Genomic DNA, 23,861 nt, shown 5'->3' on the forward strand with positions numbered 1-23,861 from the left:
TATAGCAATTGGAAATACATAAATTACTATTTAGTTGATAAGCATCAAGGATCTTAATGCCCTGCTCACCTACATTTATCAGAAAGTGAATAAGGATAATGCAAGAATCATGAATCATTGCAAATTTATGATTTGCAATGTAAGAAGGATTATAATTTGCCACCTCGTTATTGTCCTTGCACCTTTATTGACAAAATCTGGAAATTGAAATATTTGAACCCGCACCTGATATTTCAGGTTTGGCCTGCCCAGGTTTATTGTTTGCGCAACAATGTCGTTTCTGTGAGGAAAGTGTTATGCATGTGTCTATATTGCTCAAAGAACTTAGAAGGAGATACATATATCATATTTCCCATTTTACTGATCCAATCGACATAAGCCTGCAACTTTAATCTCTCCAGTATATCTCTTCATAATTTATTTCCCTATAGAATAAAAGCAGTTGGAACAATGGTGAAGATGCTACCAATCAATTGAAATACATTTGAGAAAGTTGCAGAATTAGGCCTACAGTACTGCTGTATTTTCAGAAATACATTTCATAATTTAGAAAATGATTATTTAAAAAAGAAAATAAGGATGAGGTGTGACCTGTGTGTAACCTAATCACAAGTCAAAAACCTTTAAAATTAGGAAAGTGAAAATAATTATGAACAGCATAGCCCTAAAAGATTGTCTATTGGTCTTAGACTCTTAGTTTGTCAGTGTGTCATTTTGATTGATAAATATTCTATGCCACTACATACTGTCAATGCAATGATCCAGTAAGGATACAATATTTATTAATGTTATGTTTGTTTCAGTTGTTATTATAATTGTTTAGGTTCCCTCCGAGACCCCTCAGGTCACACACCTTTCAACTTACAAATTTAGCGGTCAGACAAACAATAACAACCACAAAAATAAAAACACAAATGTCAGCCCACACACCATTTACATTCATTCCATCTCACCAATCCAGAGATACTGGTCCAAATGTTGCAGCACATGGAGTGCATGTAAATGGTGAGTTGGCTGACAGTTGTGTTTTTATTTTTGTGGTTGTAATTATTTGTTCGGATATTGAACCTGAAGACCAGGGTTCTATACTGACTATGGCTACTCCTTACCTGTATTCCTCTGATCCTTCTACTGTCAGTAAAAACTGCAATGAAAAATAAATATACGAGGACAATGAGTGTCCCCTCTTCTTAAAAAAATATGTTTGTTCTGGTCTTTCTATCAATGCTTGGTTGAAAGATATGTGGCTCGAAAGATGTTTGGCCCTGATATCAAGTAGTCTGGCATTTAATCAGGGCCATGTCACATAGGTTAGAGAGCCTGAGAGGCCATTTCATGGTAGACTCTCTGGCCCCTTAGCACTGATCCTGGGGGACAAGGAAAGGACTGTGCAACTTAATACGGTAGCTGCTTAGTGTCACTGGCAGGGAATTTGTTTCCATGTAATCCTTCCACACAGTATGTCTTTCTGTGGCTGACTCTTGGTCCGATATGTTTAATTTCACCCTATCTGGTCTTAGAATTCATAATGGGTTTGAATGTGATTGTTGACGATACATATAATGATTGGATGATGATTATGAATGTGGATCACCCTCCTCTTTCTTCATTTACATGCCAACAACATACTTTAATTTACCATGGAGGACACTACAGCAATGTCAATGCTGAAAAAAACAAATCTGAAAAGGGGATGAAACAGGGATATAATGCTCAATGTTTTGTCCTTCTGGCAATTGATCTGCAGGGCTTTGTACATAACAAACAGAATCCCTCATTGAAATGTTCTATTAACCACTCCTAAAACCTTCGGGGCGATGTGAAAATAACAATCACAGAATCAAAGACTCCCATACCTCCATTAAGATGAATAGGCTTTCTCAGTTGTTCAAATCAAATATTTAACCCCCAATTGTTGGGGCAACATGTACCGTACTATATAAGGTTTAAACACTTAGAGTGCATTATATTGTATTCAGTCTAACCCTGTACTATCTATGTTCCTACATGATGAAAAAATGATCGAAGGTTGAAACATGGCATTAAGCAGCAATTAACCGCTCAATGACAGCTGAACTTGTCTGCTTCAAACATCAAAAAAGGAGGATGAGTGAGTCTACGGGCTAAGTGTGGAAGTGCGAGTGTGGGAACTGTATGACTTGCTCGGCTCGGCACCTGAATGGGAAATGACTCAGAGGACAATGGACTGCAAAAAGAGATACTCGAAACAATGTGCACAGGGTGCATTCAATTAAATTTCCACAACTGCTATGGCTGCATTTTGAAGATAGCTCTCAGGAACTTTTTCTGTAGTAAAATATGCTTATTTCAGTCCCAGAAATGTCTGGGAAAAAACTTTATGGAAATGTTTTGCTGATTTAAAGTCTTTAGGGGTTTGCTGTTGTGACTGCAATAGGAGATATAGAATGTTCTCACTGTATCATACAGAGCAATGCCCTCAAAAAAGGCTTTGGTTTGATATACGCTACCGTTCAAAAGTTTGGGGTCATTTAGAAATGTTCTTGTTTTCCATGAAAACATACATGAAATTAGTTTGAATAGGAAATATTGCAAAATGAATTAGAAATGTAGTAATTCAAAAGGTTAGAAATCATTTCTAATTTAAATAATAATTGTGTCCTTCTAACTGTGCTTTCGTCAAAGAATCTTCCATTTGCAGCACTTACAGCCTTGCAGACCTTTGGCATTCTAGTTGTCAATTTGTTGAGGTAATAGGGAGAGATTTCCTCCCATGCTTCCTGAATGACCTCCAACAAGTTGGATTGACTTGATGGGCACTTCTTATGTACCATACGGTAAGCTCCCACAACAGCTCAATAGGGTTCTTCCCTAAATAGTTCTTGCATAGTATGGAGCTGTGCTTTGGGTCATTGTCCTGTTGTAGGAGGAAATTGGCCCAATCTAGTGCCGTTCACAGGGTATGGCGTGGGGTTGCAAAATGAAGTGATAGCCTTCTTTCTTCAAGATCCCTTTTAAACTGTACAAATCTCCCACTTCAGCCCTACCAAAGCAAACACAGACCATCACATTGCCTCCACCATGCTTGACAGAGGGCGTCAAGCACTCCTCCAGCATCTTTTCATTTGGTCTGCATATCATGAATGTTCTTCTTTGTGATCCAAACACCTCAAATGTAAATTTGTCTGTCCATAACACTTTTCCCCCAAATTTTCCTTTATCTAGGGTCTGCATTCTCTTTACCATCTTTATCTTTTCCTTTTATCCCATACGGAAAATAAATGTATTTTAAATATAACACTGAACTCCAAACTGAATGCCAGAATGGGAAAGAAAGGTGATTTAAGCAATTTTGAGCGTGGCATGGTTGTTGGTGCCAGACGGCCGGTCTGAGTATTTCACAATCTGCTCAGTTACTGGGATTTTCACGCACAACCATTTCTAGGGTTTACAAAGAATGGTGTGAAAAGGGAAAAACATCCAGTATGCGGCAGTCTTGTGGGCGAAAATGCCTTGTTGATGCTAGAGGTCAGAGGAGAATGGGCCGACTGATTCAAGCTGATGGAAGAGCAACTTTGACTGAAATAACCACTCGTTACAACCGAGGTATGCAGCAAAGCATTTGTGAAGCCACAACAGAGGCTACAATTTGCACGAGATCTCCAAAATTGGACAGTTGAAGACTGGAAGAATGTTGCCTTGTCTTATGAGTCTCGATTTCTGTTGAGACATTCAGATGGTAGAGTCAGAATTTGGCGTAAACAGAATGAGAACATGGATCCATCATGCCTTGTTACCACTGTGCAGGCTGGTGGTGGTGGTTTAATGGTGTGGGGGATGTTTTCTCGGCACACTTTAGGCCCCTTAGTGCCAATTGGGCATCGTTTAAATGCCACGGCCTACCTGAGCATTGTTTCTGACCATGTCCATCCCTTTATGACCACCATGTACCCATCTTCTGATGGCTACTTCTAGCAGGATAATGCACCATGTCACAAAGCTCGAATCATTTCAAATTGGTTTCTTGAACATGACAATGAATTCACTGTACTGAAATGGCCCCCACAGTCACCAGATCTCAACCCAATAGAGCATCTTTGGGATGTGGTGGAACGGGAGCTTGGTGCCCTGGATGTGCATCCCACAAATCTCCATCAACTGCAAGATGCTATCCTATCAATATGGGCCAACATTTCTAAAGAATGCTTTCAGCACCTTGTTGAATCAATGCCACATTCTGAAGGCGAAAGGGGGTCAAACACAGTATTAGTATGGTGTTCCTAATAATCCTTTAGGTGAGTGTATATTCATCATACATTCTACATACATTTTGCATTGCAAAAATATGTTTATTTTCCATATGTGATTGGCCAGTCTCAGATATGTCTTTTTCTTTGCAATTCTGCCTAGAAAGCCAGCATCCCAGAGTCGCCTCTTTGATCTTCAGTTTCTTGGTAATTTCTTGCATAGTATAGCCATCATTTCTCAGAACAAAAATAGATTGATGAGTTTTAAGGAGAATGTTTTCTGTTTCTGGACATTTTGAGGCTGTAATCAAGCTGATGGTCCAGATACTCAACTAGTTTATTGAAGGACAGTTTTTTTGCTTCTTTAATAAGCACAACAGTTTTCAGCTGTGCTAACATAATTGCAAAATGGGCCTTTATAAGCCTATGTAGATATTCCATAAAGAATCTGCCGTTTCCGGCCACAATAGTCATTTTCAACATTAACAGTGTCTACACTGTATTTCTGATGAATTTGGTATTATTTCAAAGCACAAAAAACAAGGACATTTAGAAGTGACCTCGAACTTTTAAACAGTAGTGTATTTTGGAGTGGCTTTCTATCGCCTTTGGTATAATATACTTTGGAGTGACAAACTAGAGATTTGCAGTGAGGGGAGGTAAGGAATGCACCTTTCTGGCTCACAATTTAATTTACAGTGACTAGGGCTCCGTGTTCCCCTTACTATACCACTTTACTAGTGAATATTCTACACCCTAGCCATGATACCACGCGTGAAGCTTTGGAGAACCCTGGCAACACATGACACTTTCAGACTTAAGTCTGGATTGGCATGTAAAAAGCTGAAACCTAGCTGGGATGGTCCATACCCTGTCCATGAATATGTAAAAGCTTTTATGTCGGGCTTCTCTGACTATGACTTTCATATCATGTAAAACAAGACTGCAAAGCAACAACATGCCTGCATGACAATGATAGTCAGAAGAGTTGGCTAAAGCTCATACAAATATGAGGCCAGGCATGATAGAAGGCTGGCCATAAACATACATTGTCTGTCTAGAGATCACCCTGGGCAAGAGATGCCAATAATCTTTGTGTCAACTCCAGATTGGAGCAAACAAGCATGACCAAAAGACCATAAACTGTAAAATGTAATTATATCTGCAGTGACAGGCTGTGGTGCTGCATTAGTGTCTGAAAGGACCAATGTGCCAGTCAAGATCCATATTCCTCTTACAGTGACACCCAGCTTGAACTCTGCCGGGTCGTGGGCTTTGTGCCTTTGTGCTATTAATTTTTTTTAAAGGAGAAAGACTGATTAATATTTAAAGAAATAAAAAATTCTGAGTATGTGTAAATGAACGTGATTCTGATTAAAATCCTGGAAACAAATTGTTTCAGATCAACCATTTCTGTTGTGTGGAGAGAACTAGTATAAATATATCTCCTTCATCCATAAAGTCTGGTGTAATCCCTCTCATCTACTCCTATAGCCGTGGGATGTGGGATGCATTGTCAGTGAGGCACGGCTGAGCATAAAGTAATGCCTTTAATCCAGTGGGGCTGACTCATCGAGATGTGGATTAGGCTGCTGCGTACCTCTTCCGCCTGACGCTAAACAAAGAGAAAGAAAAAAGAACAGTCATCAGCAGAAACCCAAACCACCACGATCATCCACGCTTTTTCCCTTGTTCGTAAAATGGGACGCCCATTGTGCTTGGGGAGTCTTAATGATAAACCCGGGCATGAAAAAGAGAAATGCTAGAGCCTTATGTCTTTCATCAGTGAATGGTGGTGGGCTGCTACATTTTCAAACTTGGGTTTTGAAGTTGAAGTCGATAGGGAGTTATTTGCCTTTGTATCCTCAGAACAGAGCATTGATGCTATAGTTAATATCTTCAAGAGGCATCTCTGGGAAGTACATAAAATACTGTAGTATTTCATCAACTGATCCATAGTTTTTTAGTTTTAATATATTTATAACATCATAAGGGGTTCTCTACAAAGTAAATGTTTTATTTTAGAAGTTATGTAGTGGGGGGCTGCTTTGTTGATGGTGAGAATCTGCGTGCCATGCTTATACTATAGAACCCAAGTCCAAACATGTTGGAAAAACACCAACAAAGAATTGCAGTATGCTATAATAACAAAGAGCAACACATTGCAGTATGATTCTATTCTAAAAGAAAATCTGTTATACAACTCCTCCAACCTCCAAATAGCTCTCTCACACACACACACACACACAAATAGATTGTGGAACAAATAATTTAATCAATGGAGTGACTGCAAAAAAGGTAGATGCCTAGTTAGAACAGAATAGAGAGAGAATATATAACCATCAAACCCTGCTTATCCTCTTCTCATCCAAAAAGATACATTTTACACTTTCCTAAATTGAGGAGTTTATTTTGGTTAACCGCAAATCTTCGCACATTCCAAATAGTGACCTTGTGGCAATTCCCATACAAATAAGATAAGTACACTTGAAAATACCGTACTGTGCTGAAGTCCTAGGCACCTGAAAGCTGAAAGTCAGACTGAAGTCATATATTTGGAAAGTAAGTGATTATTTGTATATATATTTTTTTATTAAAACATTTACCAACCAAATAAATGGCCTTAGTTTGACATTTTAGGTGCATAAGATTTTGCACAGTACTGATAACGGTGCATTTGGTCCTACATCTGCTGTTCTCTCTTTTTACTGTATGCTACTTCATTACCTGACCTCAGCCATGAACATTTCTAGATGAATAGTTAATGTAGCCAGTCATCTAAACTTAATGAAAAGATCTATAATTATGTTTGGAGACCAACCAAGCAAACAAGGCACGTGCCATGGGCCCTTGACCTCCTCACAGATCATCTTTAGTCTCATATCTTATTTAGTTTAAGGGTTCCTTTTTTGGTCCTGTGACCCATTTTGAAACAAAAACATGCTACCAACCCCACCATGTAACAAAATAGACATTTAATAATAAAATTTAACATCTAGTGTTCCATCACAAAAACGACAGAATTACAGACAACTTGCTTTAAAACTGCAACAATCTTTGCTTTAAAAACTTGGCTGTAGAACAAAAACATGCATCCCTGCCCAATTGTTATTGTTTACTTGTGCTGATATTTGACCAAGCAATTGCTAAATTTATATTAGGTGATCATTTAACTGTTTTCCCCCCGAATGTGTTTCACCCCTATCAAGAGGGCCACCAGAATGTCAGACATTTTGCTTAGGGTCTTCAAAAGGCTGGTGCCGGTCCTGTATTGACTCTTCTGTCCATCAGGCATAGGAGGCAACCCAGTGCTCTTCAATCAGAATGGAGATGCCCCTGGTCGTTATGAGATCTACCAGTACCAGATCAGAAACAGAACCGCCAAGTACAAAATCATTGGCAACTGGACCCAACAGCTCCATCTGGACGTAAGTTATTTCTCTTTTTGTAGTTCATACTAAATGTGCAGATTCTGTGCTGAAATGTTAGTAGATTCATCCTTTCCAAATAACAGTCATGTGTTTTCATAATTTTATTTCAGGGGGTCTATTGAAGCTTTGATGAGTTTTTGTCATCTGTTTGTTTTGCTGCAGACCTTCCCTTTGCCCAGTAACTCCTCCTCAACCATTAGCTTCACTTCTTTGTGCACACGTCTTCAAAGGTGCAAATATCCAGAGGGTGCTTTAATGATTAACAACATGGATTGGGATGAAGAGAAAGCAATATGAGTTTTAAAACACATTGTTATAATGACTTCAGTCATCATCCACTGTCCTAGGGGAAACAATATAGTGGAATTGTGGGCACGGGGGAGTTACGAAGCTATAACAATGACTTTACATTAAATCGTACTCACAAATTATGAATGAAATATGAAGAGATTACTTTGGGCTACGAAATAAGAGAAAAAAGAAACTTGTTTCTAAGTAGTCAAAATATATCTGTATTTCTTTATAAGCTGTGTGAATGGTGGCACAGAATGCGGTTGTTAATGCTAGTCTTGGGCACCCACTGCGGTGTTCACCATTTGTCTTTCCAAAGGAGCTTTTCGTTAATTAGCATTCTTTGAGCCGTTAATTAAATACACATTTGGGGATGAGCTTGCTGCCTAGGAATTTAAGAACCACCATTGAAGTTAGTCACAACACTAAATGTACCCTTTCTAAAAAGTGCAATTTGAGTTAATCTGGAATAGATCTTTTAGTGGAGAAGAGAAAGAATTCTCAATGCCTGCGAAAAAAGCTTTTGAACCATGGTTATTTAAATGGTATATTGTGTTAAACTGCCTCTCCTCCACACATCCCTCAGATCCCAGCGATGCATTGGCCGGGAGGAGGTCGTAAGATCCCCTACTCTATATGCAGCCACCCGTGCCAGCCTGGAGAGCGCAAGAAGATAGTGAAAGGCATTCCTTGCTGCTGGCACTGCGAGCGCTGCGATGGCTACCAGTACCAGGCAGACACATACAGCTGCAAGATGTGCCACTTCAATCTGCGTCCCAACGAGAACCACACTGCTTGCCGTCCCATACCTATTGTCAAGTTGGAGTGGAGCTCCCCTTGGGCTGTTATACCTGTCCTCATCTCCGTGTTGGGCATAATGTCCACGCTGTTCGTGGTGGTCACCTTCATCCGCTACAACGACACGCCCATCGTCAAGGCGTCAGGCCGCGAGCTCAGCTACGTTCTGCTGACGGGCATCTTCATGTGCTACGCCACCACCTTTCTCATGATCTCTGCCCCCAATGCAGGGATCTGCTCCCTGCGAAGGATCTTCCTGGGTCTCGGGATGAGCATTAGCTATGCAGCCCTGCTCACCAAGACAAACCGCATCTACCGTATCTTTGAGCAGGGGTCCATGTCAGTGAGTGCCCCCAGATTCATCTCCCCCGCCTCACAGCTGGTCATCACGTTCAGCCTGACTTCAGTGCAGCTCCTGGGGGTGTGCATTTGGTTCTGCATGGACCCATCCCAGGCCATCATCGACTACGAGGACCAGCGCACAGCCAACCCGGACCTGGCTCGTGGGGTGCTCAAATGTGACATCTCTGACCTTTCTCTGATCTGCTTGCTGGGCTACAGTATGCTGCTCATGGTCACATGCACGGTGTACGCCATTAAGACCCGGGGGGTGCCGGAGACCTTCAATGAGGCTAAGCCCATCGGCTTTACAATGTACACCACCTGCATCATCTGGCTGGCTTTCATCCCCATCTTCTTTGGCACCTCACAGTCCACAGAGAAGGTAAGCTATTTGTTGATATGCAAAAAGAGGGCATGAGAACAAAGAGGACTGTTTCCCTACCGCTCCCCTCACCCTGTCTATTTCTTTCGCTTTCTCTCTGTCTCTCTGTTTTTTTTTAAGACTTGTAGTATAATGCTTCTTGTAAGGCTTTGTTGATAGAGAGGCCTTTGTAACTTTTTTGGTTTTCTTTATGGTAGGACTGTGCTATGCGGTCAGTGTAGGTGGACAAGGCTTGATGAAAATTACACCGTGGTATGCATGAGCCTTTTCTGGCAGAGCTTAAAGGATGGTGTACTGTTCTATTACACTGTATGCCAGAGAGCCATTTTCATTTTGTAATCATAAAGTTTTAATCTCCCCTGCAGTCTTGGTTTTATGAAAGCTCAAATTACAAGAAGAGGATTGTACAATCCTGTGACTTATAGCTGAAAATCATTTAAATTAGGATGAATATAAAAATGCTAAGCCATTAATTATTGAAATATTGAATGTTCTGATCAGAGGACAATGTAAGTAAAAGTAGGCCTATTGTACATGCAGAGCATTTTGAAGAGTGTCTCCCTAAGCCCTGCAGGGCTTTTTCATACACTAGCCTGCTTGTAATTCTGTGACTCATGCGTATTTGACAGCCATGTGCCACAGTATATTAGTGACCGATGGGCTGTTTACACAACCACAATGCTCACACTTGTGTCATCGTGTCAAATCAATGAGCCTAGCCTGGTGAACTACAAATCCACTGAACACTGGGATTCACACCTCGGGTCAAATAATATTCTTTTAAATGCTTTTAAGCATTCAATTGAGCCTGTCTGGTTTGGAAAGTCAGATAGGAAGGGTTGGCCCTTTTTTTTGCCATTGGCTCTGTTGTGCCTGGCAAGCTTAATCAAGTGCAGGATACTTTAAATATTAGAAATATAAGAAACCATATACTGTTTGAACTCTTGGTTCTGCAGGGGTATACTGGTAAGTCAATAAGAGTGTCTACAGGAATGACTTAAATGTAAATGTCAGACAGGTGACTGGAAGAAATGGATGGAGGTTGATTTTTTAGCACATAAACGTGGCTATACAGTACAACATCGGGCTCATTGAGATAAAAACATTGTTTAAAATTAGTAGGTGTAAACAGACATCTATTTGGCAGCTAGACAAAAAAGAGCACTGGTAATCTACTGTCAGATTAGAGGCGAGTAGATGACTGGAACTGGCAGGGATGACTTCAGTAGCAAAGCGGCTGGAGCATAGCAATGGAGGGTCTGGGTCTAAAAAGGTATTATAATTTCATTGTTTTCCCTCTGGGATGCATATCCCCTCAACCTGTACCTAACTCAAATATATACATTGATAGGTTGAATATAAACATTTTTCAGCATAAGACGTACATGTCAACAGTCTATATTGTATTCAGGAAATAAAGCCCATACTGAGATTTCAGTTCACTTTGCCTCAGCCAATTTCCCTTATTACGTGTTTGTTTTGTCGTTAATATAATGCAGACTCAACCTGACGAATAGAAGGACACGTGCTGAGCTTAAGGGTGAAGAATTAATAAATAATTTGTATTGAAATGATGAAGTGTCCTCTCCTAAATCCTGTCTGCTACCATTACGTTATATTTAGAACAGTGTTCCAATATAGGGGGCATAGGCATTTCACTTTAATGTTGTTGTACTTAATGAAGAACAATTTAAAATAAAACAAATCGAAAAAGCTTGATATGTTTAAGGGTTTTTTCCTCAATGAGATTATCCATTAGCTAGCATGGCTTTGAATTACAAAACAGGAGGTAGAAGAAAATAAAACCTTTAAATTGACACTAAAGCTCTGCTTTTTTCACCCTCACAATCCAACAGAACCCCAACCCTACTAATTGAATTTGAAAACCTGGAACAAGTCCTCTTTTAGAGGCTTTAGATAAGAGACGACTGTTCTTCTACCAATTTATATTAGACATTAATTAATTCGTATTTTCCTCAGAAAAAGTGCAGAAACAACTGGGGAGAGATAACTTTTCATTAGGAGGACAAATCATTTTCAGGAGGCTGGAGCTCTGCTACTGTAGGTAAAAGAGGAAATAAAGTACCATGGGTAAGCTTAGCCATGGGAATTCCCTCATACTGCTCACTGTGCTTTCTGTATTGTCTTAAACTTTATGGCAGTAGCTAGTCCGATTATACACATGCTCACACAGGAAACTTGGAATGGTGTGTAGAGATGCCTTTGCAGAATGTCAAGAAGATTTACAATGCCATATTGAATAACCATCTTGTTATATAGGCCTACCTGCTTTTAAAGATTCTCTTTGATGCAAAAATATATTCAGGATATGCCATCCAGAACCAACAAAACTGGGCTGTGGCAAACACAAACTGCCCGATTTTCAAATGAATGCTGTGACAGATCCCATGCGCACTTACATAAACAGTATTCTTTTATAAGAAATTAACATCATGCCAAAACAAAAGCCCCTCGTAATCATCCAGAGTGACAGGCACAACAAAGCCTTGCAGCTGGAAATGACATGTCTTTTACAGCAATTAAATGCTTGAGTTGCTCTGGGTCTTGATTTACCTTATCTGTCCGCCTATGTGCTCATCATCAGTTTACAGCGAGCCTCCCTCGCCCGGTACTCCAAGCATGCTCATTTATTTGTCATCCTGTGTCAAGAGAGATGTAACGAATGCCATGGGAGTCCTTCTTTATCGTTGAAATAGGGCCTATCTTTAATGGGCAATCACAGAGCATGATGCTTGATATGGAAATCTACATGGCGCTGTCTCACCTGGAGAGGTGCGGTAAATTGGAGGCGGTTGGGGGAATGGGTAACAGTTGGAGAGATGCTTCATAATTAAGTGCAAGAAGAAGGTTTCTATTCTCACAATAGACTCAATTCCGACACCAGTCAACCAACATCGAAGGTTCTGCCATTACAGTGCTTGAACTGACTGCTAGTGACCTGCTTTGTGGCCGTGTCTTTTGTGTTATGAAGTTTTCATTATGCTGTGGACATCTCTTTTTTCCATATCTGGGCTGTTAAAATGTGGGTTAGTTTAACAACATCCGATTACATGTTATGAAGTTATGTCTTTGTAGACTGTAATGCTAGGTCAGACAGACACAGTCCCCACCTCGTCCACTGCCATTCAGAGATTTCCCCAATCTGTTTTGAGTTTCAAAGATTAACAACAACAGTCATTGTTCATCAGTCCCAGAGGCCCAATAGCACATGATTTGGCTCAATGGGTCAGATCACAGATGCCTGGATACGATCTAGGTTTTCACAGTGTTTGGATCAGCTTCAAGTTACAAACACTTTGGGAGTAAAGTTTTTTGACATGTCTTTTCCTAAATGGTGAAAAGGAGATGCAGAGTTGCTAGAGAATCAAGCACCAAAACATAGTAGTCTCTTTGTAAATCATGTTCTCCAGCATTTATATAGTGTCCCATATTATATCCCAGGGGGCAATAAACCCTTATTGGTTTAATTAAACTATAATCACAGTAAGTTTGAATGCAGTTAGATATGGCTGCACTGTAGATTTTCAGCTCACTCTAGGTAACCATGTGAGACTGACAAATCCCTGAACTGCTTAGATATTGAAATTTCCATTGAAATTATTCAAAGCCTGTCATTTGAATGTGCCATACTATATAACAAAGAAAACCACAGAACCTGTATTGCTTCCCTGGATGGAATGTTAGTCAATAACGGGTTTGGAGAGTGCTTTGTATTCATCCGTCTTAAAATCGAGCATGAGTTATACAGCTTCCTGTAGAAGTACAGGTTCATGTTCTATATATTCCAGTCTTCCAGCAGCATCAGTCATCCAGTGAGGAGTGTACATAGACTGTTAAAGCACATCTCTCATACAACCTTCTTCGATGCACAGCACCAACCCTTTTTCTAAGGTTCTCTCTTTCACTCATTAGTGTTGCAGCATGGTGTCTGACTGTGCACGCATTGCCTCTGGGCTGTTCTGGTGATGACACGATCGTGAGAGGCGTGAGCAATAAGGCACCGTCACCCTCCTACCCTTATGAGCTGCTCTGAATGCACTGCAGTAGAGGCAGATCAAGGTATACATAGGAACTTAATGATCCCTACCAGCTCTCATGGTCTCCCTTTGATATCCCACGTTTGTCCTTAAACACTGAGTTGTGATGGTTAAGTTTAGGGATTAATTCTAAATGGTTACGGTCAGGGCTAACGTTAGAGATCGGGCTAAAAAGGAAACAATTTATGGTTAGGTTTACTTATTAATTCCAACTAGTTAAGGTTTAAGCTATGGTTTTGGAAGGGGATAAAACATTAAGAAATCATAATAATAACTGCCTAGTTGCTTGGAGACAGAGCAACTAAGCAGATGCTTAGAGAAACACAATGCTTATAGACGGGGTTTGCAGTTTATATCCGTCTGCCATCCCAGTACACATCCTAGCAAGCTACAAGTCTGTTTGATTGTAATTGTGCTCATCCAGCCCCCTAGTGGCCAGTTTTGCATATCCTGACGTCCCAGGGACCAGTGCACATGTCAAATATTGCATTGGATCTAGTGCTGTCTCCCTAAATGATCCAGTCTAAAAATGACTTTGTTCTGATATAAACTCACAACCCTATTGAGGAAAGCTCATTTTAGACTCATTTAATAGGACTGCAATGTCATAATCCAAATGTTCACATTCTGCACTAATTGACTCCAGAATGGTCAACTCTGTATTTGAGGATGACATGCATTGGATGCACAGAGTTATACCTACCTTCACGTCACTTACAGATTAACTACAGCGGTAATTAGGAATTTCAAGGGGAACATAGAAAAGTGAAACTAGAACTAATACATCAGCTGTTTAACGTCCAAAGTTGTAGAGTTTTAATCCATAATAGTCAGTAGAAGTTAATACAGTAGTAAGGTAATCACAGAAGTCAAAGGATCCCCATTTCTCAATTTCTTCACACAGTAGTATTCACATCTGTCATTTGTCGATTAAGTATGTAAACCAACCAAACACTGAACTAACAGAGTTTTAAATAAATTCTTTGGGATATGAGCAAAGAGACTTTATTTACCTCCCCACTCAGATGAGCTTAAGGTTACCATATTCATGTCTCTGTGTACAGTGGAAGAAAGCTCCATTCTAGAATAGGCAGAATTGCTAAAGTACATTAACACGATAACTGGATTTTTTGGGTGACCGCTAGCCTGCTAGTTGTTCCTATAGATTTCCATTAATTTTACTAATGCTGGTCAGCAAGTTGGCTAATGCAAGAATGCAGCTTTAATGGAGACGAGGGCTGCAACAACTAAACGATAAAAATGGATTACACCGATAATCAAAATAGTTGGAAACAAATATAATTATCGATTAATTGGGTTTATAAGAGACACAGCAAAAAATCTATATTTTGAAAGATAGCGGAAGCAAAGTTGGCAAAAGCTACACCAAACAGAAGTCACATACAATAAAAAACCAGTGTTGCCAGACATTGCAAGAGAAAAAAGCATGAGGATCGTCAAAAGAAGCCCAAGACAAGCATCTTGGAGCTACGGACAAAGCCCAAAAAAGCAACTCCTTTTTCACGCACACTTAAGTATGTGTACTATATAAGTATGAGAGAGCCGGTTGCTCTAATAGGGCCGAGTACCTGACCTTTGATGTTATGTTCAAAATCTTCCTATTTAGCTAACATACAAAAAAAAAATTCTTACAAGTGGAATTACATTTAAAGCCAACTTTTCTTTCACTGGTTTACTACATAGTTAACTATATTCTCATAATATTTGTGAACACAATGGTGAATACAAAGCTAACGGAAATGTATTTGCTGTTGTTTGCTAACAAAAGTGAATTGATTGAACACACCTTAAGCCACTGAACTTACTTGGGAAGGGGAAACAATCACAGCTAGGAGTAGCCCAGATGTACATTAGGCAGCAGGGCTAGACAGTAGATGGGGATGTTACAACTTTTATTTAAACTTTTATTACAACTTTTATTACAACCTTTAATTGAGAAATAGTTCATCTTGAGTGCATGGCTGAGTCAACATTAACTTTAAGTCTACTTGAACGCGTTCAGTTTGTGAGTAGTTGAGCAGCTCAGGCTAGCTAAGCATTCACCACATTACTGATGAATTAACCCATTACTGTCATATTTGGTGAGTTCTACAGTATATCTCTCCACCATAGAAACGTTGAGGTATTTAAATGCTTAACAATTTGCATTAACATTTAACATTTGTTTCAGTCAAACATTTCTAAACTAGCTTCATGAAATACTACCCTAGAATGTTTTTCCAACATTTTCACCAGTCTTAGAAATGATATTATGATAACACTTTAGTTTTTGCACATGTTTATTTTTGCTTTATAACTACTGCCTACAGTTGTTTTAATGAAAGCATTGTAAAAGGATAAGAAAAACATTGAAAACTAAAATGTATTTTAAATAAAACACTTGCATTTAATTATGGAATTTATGTATTTTCTTATTTGATTAATCGAAGTAGTAATCGAAAGCTTAATCGATTATCAAAATGTTTGTTAGTTGCAGCCCTATTGGAGACATTATGTCTGACTGGGGAGAAAGAAAGAAAAAGGGATTCACTGGCAAAACTAGAACTTTAACATAATGTAGAAATAGATGGTATACAATTACTTCTCCCCTCATCTTGAGAATGAATGTATTAGTGTCTCTGAGCTCTCATAGGACATAATAAATACAATACATCAGTGGATAACAGACATCAAATACAGAAAAGAGTATAATCATTTCCAGCTACAGTTACCCGTTGTCCTAATTGTTCCAGTCATTTGTAGATGGAGACTGTACTTACTGTGCCGGTGTAGTGCATTCAAGGTAAAACAGCCGATACACTTATGAACTTCAGCATTGTACTTTTAACTGTACATTAAATGCTAAAGCAACAAGTTCTTTGATTTTTCCTTTAGATTGCTCCTTGATCTTTGAGTAACAGCTTGAGGTCTAAACGTCCCCCTAAAGGGAGAAGAGCAGCACACAGCCCAGGGCATAAAGGAGAGCCCAAGTGGACTGTCTTTACAGCTGTTGGAGCCTCCACTACAGCCAGCCCACGTTTCTCTGAACCCCACTCACCCTCCCCCATAGTGCCACACTTAGCTGAGATGAGAAGCAAAGCAATTTGAAGGGAGAGCAAAGTGAATTCACATAATAGCAATAAATAAAAACAAAGACACGCTGGCCGAGGTCATGTCTGGGTCCCTTAACGCTATGTTAATGAAACAACAGTAGGAAATGTCAAGATTAATTATTTAGCTAGATAGAAAGTACTGGTCAAACTTATGTCATTGTGAACTCTCTGTAAAAATCCAATATTTAGGATTACACACATCATTATGAGATGTGTCAGAGGGGATTATGTTTGTTTTATGTTGGGTTGGTGTTATTTAAATTTATACCATCTAGGGGTGTAATGATTTAGATTCTAGTTCTGAAATAGATAATGAAGTTTGATTTCAATCTGTGAAATTTAAAAGGAGTTTGCAGTTCTGTGATTACGTAACCGCACGTCATTGATTGTGGCCAGCTGTTACCACCTCCACCATATCATGAAACTGATGTCACAGTGTTGTAGAGGCAGGATGCGTGGAGCAGAGCGAACTTGAAACATTCCTTGATTACTGATCACTCACTTGAAACAATTACAAAATAATAAAGAAGCGGCACAACCATGAACTGGAGCACACATGACCGGTACAAACAATGATCCACAAACTCAGGAAAAACAGAGCAACTTATCTAGAGTCCCCAATTAGAAGCAACGCAACGCAACGCAACGCAACACAATGCAGCTGCCTCTAATTGGGGACAACCAAAAGGGGACACCTTTGCAGTCAGGCCCTGACTGTGGCCCCCGGGCTCATAGAGATGCCTAGAGGCACCTCTTCAGTCAGGTCCTGACTGTGGCCCCCAGGCTCATAGAAATACCTAGAGGCACTTCTGCAGTCAGGCCCTGTGGCCCCCAGGCTCATAGAGATACCTAGAAGCCCCCACCCAGGACCTGACAACTGATTGTGTACGGTTCATGTAAAGGAGTTGGCATTAAACGAACTGCACTCACAAAACTGTTAGAAGCAACTTGATTTTTTTGATTTAGATTTTAGATTATACTTTATTGTCATTGAACAGTACAGTGCAGTAGAACAAAATGAAGTTTTCGTCTAAGCGGAGGTGCAAATAGAGGAGTGCAGAAAATTTATAAATATATGTACACTCACCTAAAGGATTATTAGGAACACCTGTTGAATTTCTCATTAATGCAATTATCTAATCAACCAATCACATGGCAGTTGCTTCAATGCATTTAGGGGTGTGGTCCTGGTCAAGACAATCTCCTGAACTCCAAACTGAATGTCAGAATGGGAAAGAAAGATGATTTAAGCAATTTTGAGCGTGGCATGGTTGTTGGTGCCAGACGGCCGGTCTGAGTATTTCACAATCTGCTCAGTTACTGGGATTTTCACGCACAACCATTTCTAGAGTTTACAAAGAATGGTGTGAAAAGGGAAAAACATCCAGTATGCGGCAGTCCTGTGGGCGAAAATGCCTTATTGATGCTAGAGGTCAGAGGAGAATGGGCCGACTGATTCAAGCTGATAGAAGAGCAACTTTGACTGAAATAACCACTCGTTACAACCGAGGTATGCAGCAAAGCATTTGTGAAGCCACAACACGCACAATCTTGAGGCGGGTGGGCTACAACAGCAGAAGAACCCACCGGGTACCACTCATCTCCACTAGAAATAGGAAAAAGAGGCTACAATTTGCACAAGCTCACCAAAATTGGACAGTTGAAGACTGGAAGAATGTTGCCTGGTCTGATGAGTCTTGATTTCTGTTGAGACATTCAGGTGGTAGAGTCAGAATGTGGCATAAACAGAATGAGAACATGGATCCATCATGCCTTGTTACCACTGTGCAGGCTGGTGGTGGTGGTGTAATGGTGTGGGGGATGTTTTCTTGGCACACTTAATGCCACGGCCTACCTGAGCATTGTTTCTGACCATGTACCCATCCTCTGATGGCTACTTCCAGCAGGATAATGCACCATGTCACAAAGCTTGAATCATTTCAAATTGGTTTCTTGAACATGAAAATGAGTTCACTGTACTGAAATGGCCCCCACAGTCACCAGATCTCAACCCAATAGAGCATCTTTGGGATGTGGTGGAACGGGAGCTTCGTGCCGTGGATGTGCATCCCACAAATCTCCATCTACTGCAAGATGCTATCCTATCAATATTGGCCAAAATGTCTAAAGAATGCTTTCAGCACCTTGTTGAATCAATGCCACGTAGAATTAAGGCAGTTCTGAAGGCGAAAGGGTGTTAAACACAATAATAGTATGGTGTTTCTAATAATCCTTTAGGTGAGTGTATATACAAGTCGAATGGATACTGTAGGTGTGCAATTAATGCAAATGCATTACATATGGCAATAAAAATGTGCAGTGGAAAATTCACAAATTTGTAGAAAATGTACAGGAAATTAAGTATAATGTATGTATAAGTGAGATAAATAGTTGTGGAAATTCTCAATGGCATTCTGAATTTGCAATCAGGTCAAATTGAAAGAGTATGGTAGCATGTGCAACTGAAATGCAGGGAGAGCAGCAATGAGGTCCCTGGTGTAGACGTGTATGTAACAATTGGAAATGCAAATACAGTGGCAGTTCTAAATGTGTAATGTGCAATAAGGGCAAGGTTAAGGTGCAAATTATGGTGCAAGTCGGGATGTGCAAATGAAATATAGGACTAGCAGCAATGACACGTGAACTAATAGTGCAGAGGGGGTGAATCGTTAGTGATGGGAAGTCGCAGAGTTCAGCAGGGTTACAGCAGATGGAAAGAAACTGTTCCTGGGCCTGGTGGTGTGAGAACGGAGAGACCTGTACCACCTGCTTGATGGTAGGAGGACAAACAGTTTGTGGCATGGATGTGAAGGGTCCCTGGTGATGCAGAGCGCCCTGCGCCGACATCGCTTGTGCTGGAGGACTACAATGGCTGGGAGCTAGACACCAGTGATGTGCTGGCCAGTTTTCACCACCTGTTGCAGGGCCTTCCGGTCGGCTACGGAGCAACCACCAGACCACATTGTGGCGCAGTTCGTCAGAATGTTTTTGACTGTCCAGCGGTAGAAGTTCACAAGGATCTTGGAAGACAGACAGACCTTCTTCAGCAACCTCAAGAAGTGCAGTACTGCTGCACATTTTAGACCAGGGCTGAGGTGTTGAGGGCCAGGAAAGGTCCTCGGAGACGTGGACACTCAGGAATTAGAAACTGGACACACGCTCCACCTCAGTGCCAACTATACCGCTCTATAACTGCAGGCCAATTATTTATTCTACTTTGGAATAGTCATTACTTTTGGTAAGCTACTTTTTGTATGCAGTGATTGAAAAAATTAGATCTGCTCTAACTTGTTACTCCCCTGGCCCTCCATGTATTTGCCTCGCAACTAAATAAGGCACAGGTGCAGGGGCCGCACACATTCGCTTTTCTAGAAAATATAATGGCTACTTTGGGAGCAGTAGGTGAAAATATTGAGCTTGAAATGACCCCCTGCTTCTTTGAAATTAGAGCTATGGCAACATTTTGCATTCTCTGTTAGTTATGAGAATGTTCTGTCATGCCTTCCGCATCCACCTCCTCATAGTCCGGGCCAGGCTTTCTCTCTCTCCTGTCTGTCCATGTATGTGGGGCTTTGCCCCTCAAGTCTCCACACCTGCTATTCATTCCCTCATCAGCCTGCCTTCATATACCCTGGTTTCCGTCCGCCCGGCGCTAGATCGTTGTTATTCACTACCCCGTAGTAACGTTCACGGCCACTCCAAACCATTGTTTGAGTACCCATTGTACAGGCGCTGGTCATAAAATTAGAATATCATCAAAAAGTTGATTTATTTCAGTAATTCCATTCAAAAAGTGAAACTTGTATAATGTATACATTCATTCCACACAGACTGATATATTTCGAGTGTTTATTTATTTTAATTTTGATGATTATAACTGACAACTAATGAAAACCCCAAATTCAGTATCTCAGAAAAATTGAATATTGTGAATAGGTCCAATATTGAAGACACTTGGTACCACACTCTAATCAGCTAATTAACTCAAAACACCTGCAAAGGCCTTTAAATGGTCTCTCAGTCTAGTTCTGTAGGCTACACAATCATGGGGAAGACTGCTGACTTGACAGCTGTCCAAAAGACGACCATTGACACCTTGCACAAGGAGGGCAAGACACAAAAGGTCATTGCTAAAGAGGCTGGCTGTTCACAGAGCTCTGTGTCCAAGCACATTAATAGAGAGGCAAAGGGAAGGAAAAGATGTGGTAGAAAAAAAGTGTACTAGCAATAGGGATAACCGCACACTGGAGAGGATTGTGAAACAAAACCCATTCAAAAATAGGAGGGAGATTCACAAAGAGTGGACTGCAGCTGGACTCAGTGCTTCAAGAACCACCACGCACAGACGTATACAAGACATGGGTTTCAGCTGTCGCATTCCTTGTGTCAAGCCACTCTTGAACGAGACACAGCGTCAGAAGCGTCTCGACCAAGCGTGCCGCACAAGCCCTGAAAAGTGAAGCCAAAACGTCTCGATCGCCCCCTGGTGAGTGGTCCCAGTATAGGTCATAAACCCCGCCCTCCCCATGTTATTCAATGGGACGCGAGACCAACTAAACAATTAAATTACCCTTCAAATATATTTTTTCCGAAGCTGGTTTCTGTCATTTACTGTAGTTTGTATCACGCTAATGTAAATTCAAGAGTTTGTTTTTAAAATAAGTTTGTTTTTAGTTAGTTATTTAATGCTCTAAAAACAGTGGTGTGACGTCGTGATTCACAGCTGTGATTGACAGCTATCTGAGCCGAGGAGCCACTGAATCTTCGGAGGACTGAGGAGATTGGAACTTTACATTTAATCTCTAAATTTCTATAATTGATATAATTTCACACGGACATAATGGGTTGTTCTGCAGTACATTGTGCTAACCGATCTGGCATTTCCAATCGATCTTTGAATTTTTTTCGGTAAGTTACATTTATAAGCTATTTAATTAGTAAATAAATGTAATGGGCTAGCTAACGTTAGCTAAAAGACAACAAGCCTCGTTAATAGCCATGTTAATAGCTAGCAGGTGATCGTTAGCTAGAAGTTACCAATTATTTTTGTATTAGGCCTATTCTAAATTAAGGTTAAACATGATGTAAGTTAGGCTATAACATATCGTCTAGGTTTAACAAGCAAAGGTTGTACTGTACTTGGACTTGCGATTGATTACGGTATGCACATTCTGCGAGGGAGAGTGAGTGCGGGGCACCGGGGTGTGTCCGTTGATTTCGCGGCTTTACGGCTTTACTTCCTTCTCGCTACTGCGCATAACTACTGCGCAGAACTTGTCCCAAGATCGCTATCTGCGCAGACACAAGTCCAAGAAGTCAGCGCCGTATCAGGACACTGGTGGCTTCATTTTTCACCAATGGAAAAGAGCGAAAGGGCGTCGTCCATTATTTATACAATCTATGGTCTCGACTGGGTTAAAGACAAAAATGACTGGACTGCTGCTGAGTTATGTTCTCTGATGAAAGTAAATTTTGCATTTCCTTTGGAAATCAAGGTCCCAGAGTCTGAAGGAAGAGAGGAGAGGCACAGAATCCATGTTCCTTGAAGTCCAGTGTAAAGTTTCCACAGTCAGTGATGGTTTGGGGTGCCATGTCATCTGCTGGTGTTGGTCCACTGTGTTTTCTGAGGTCAACGCAGCCGTCTACCAGGAAGTTTTCGAGCACTTCATGCTTCCTGCTGCTGACCAACTTTATGGAGATGCACATTTCATTTTCCAACAGGAGTTGGCACCTGCACACAGTGCCAAATCTACCAGTACCTGGTTTAAGGACCATGGTATCCCTGTTCTTAACTGGCCAGCAAACTTGCCTGACCTTTACCCTATAGAAAATCTATGGGGTATTGTGAAGAGGAAGATGCGATACGCCAGACCCAACAATGCAGAAGAGCTGAAAGCCACTATCAGAGCAACCTGGGCTCTCATAACACCTGAGCAGTGCCACAGACTGATCGACTCCATGCCACACCGCATTGCTGCAGTACTTCAGGCAAAAGGAGCCCCAACTAAGTATTGAGTGCTGTACATGCTCATACTTTTCATGTTCATACTTTTTAGTTGGCCAACATTTCTAAAACATTTCTTTTTTGTATTGGTCTTAAGTAATATTCTAATTTTCAGAGTTACTGAATTTGGGATTTTCATTAGTTGTCAGTTATAATCATCACAATTAAAAGAAATAAACACTCGAAATATATCAGTCTGTGTGGAATGAATGTATACATTATAAAAGTTTCACTTTTTGAATGGAATTACTGAAATAAATCAACTTTTTGATGATATTCTAATTTTATGACCAGCACCTGTAGTTGTTCCTTCCTGCTAACGCTGTTTATCATCATTCCAAAAATTACACCTTACTCAACCTCCAAACACCTCCACCTGCCCGCCTGCCAGCCACCTGCTCTCCCTACACACTGTCCTGTCTACCTCGCCTTACCTACCTGCCCAGCCCCGACACCTCTGGCCTGGCCTCAGTCCTTTCATTCCAGCCACCATTAAAATATCCTTTTCGTTTCCCTGATTGTCTCTGGTGTTTGGGCCCACTCATGGCTCCCCCCGTAACGTTTGTGTCATTGATAAAAAAAGTATAGTTTCCATGTTTGCTACATGTGGGTATCATATTCCGCGTCCAGTAACACATCAAACATGACAGTTCAAATGCAGAGGCATCACGATGAAATTATATACGGTTAGGTCCATAAATAATTTACGCAAGTTTTGTTATTTTGGCTGTTTACCAAAATATATTCAAGTTAAAGTGTAGTATGTCAGCTTTAATTTGAGAGTGTTCACATCCATATTGGAGGAAGGTTTTAGGAATTGCAGCTTTAAAATGTAGCCCCCTCTTTTTCCTGGGATCAAAAGTAATTTAATTATTGACTCAAAAGCTGTTTCATGGACAGGTTTGGGCTATTCCTTAGTTATATATTCATCAATTAAGCAGATAGAAGTTCTGCAGTTTATTCCAGGTTACGGCATTCACATTTGGAAGCTGTTGCTGTGAACCCACAAAATGTGGTCAAAGGAGCTCTCAATGCAAGTCAAACAGGCCATTCTGAGGCTGCAAAAAAATTCATCAAAGAGATAGCAGGAACATTAGGAATGGCTAAATCAACAGTTTGGTACATTCTGAGCAAAAAACTAAAAACATTCTGAGCAAAAAAACACAAAGACTTGGCTGTCAACAGAAGACATCAGTGGTGGATGATCGTAGGATCC

General features: G+C 40.5%; 1 protein-coding gene across 3 annotated transcripts in view; it reads left to right on the forward strand.

Moving 5' to 3' along the window:
* The window catches only part of LOC105006624 (metabotropic glutamate receptor 4), a 335,106-nt gene that overhangs the window by 300,524 nt on the left and 10,721 nt on the right, over positions 1-23,861 (forward strand). For all 3 annotated transcript variants that reach the window (XM_013138417.3, XM_013138418.3, XM_013138419.3), the window contains 2 exons: positions 7,518-7,654; positions 8,535-9,470. In XM_013138417.3, coding sequence (XP_012993871.2) covers positions 7,518-7,654; positions 8,535-9,470 — 1,073 coding nt within the window. The remainder of the gene's footprint in view (positions 1-7,517; positions 7,655-8,534; positions 9,471-23,861) is intronic.

Source organism: Esox lucius, chromosome 17 (genome assembly GCF_011004845.1).
Source record: "Esox lucius isolate fEsoLuc1 chromosome 17, fEsoLuc1.pri, whole genome shotgun sequence".
NCBI lineage: Eukaryota > Metazoa > Chordata > Actinopteri > Esociformes > Esocidae > Esox > Esox lucius.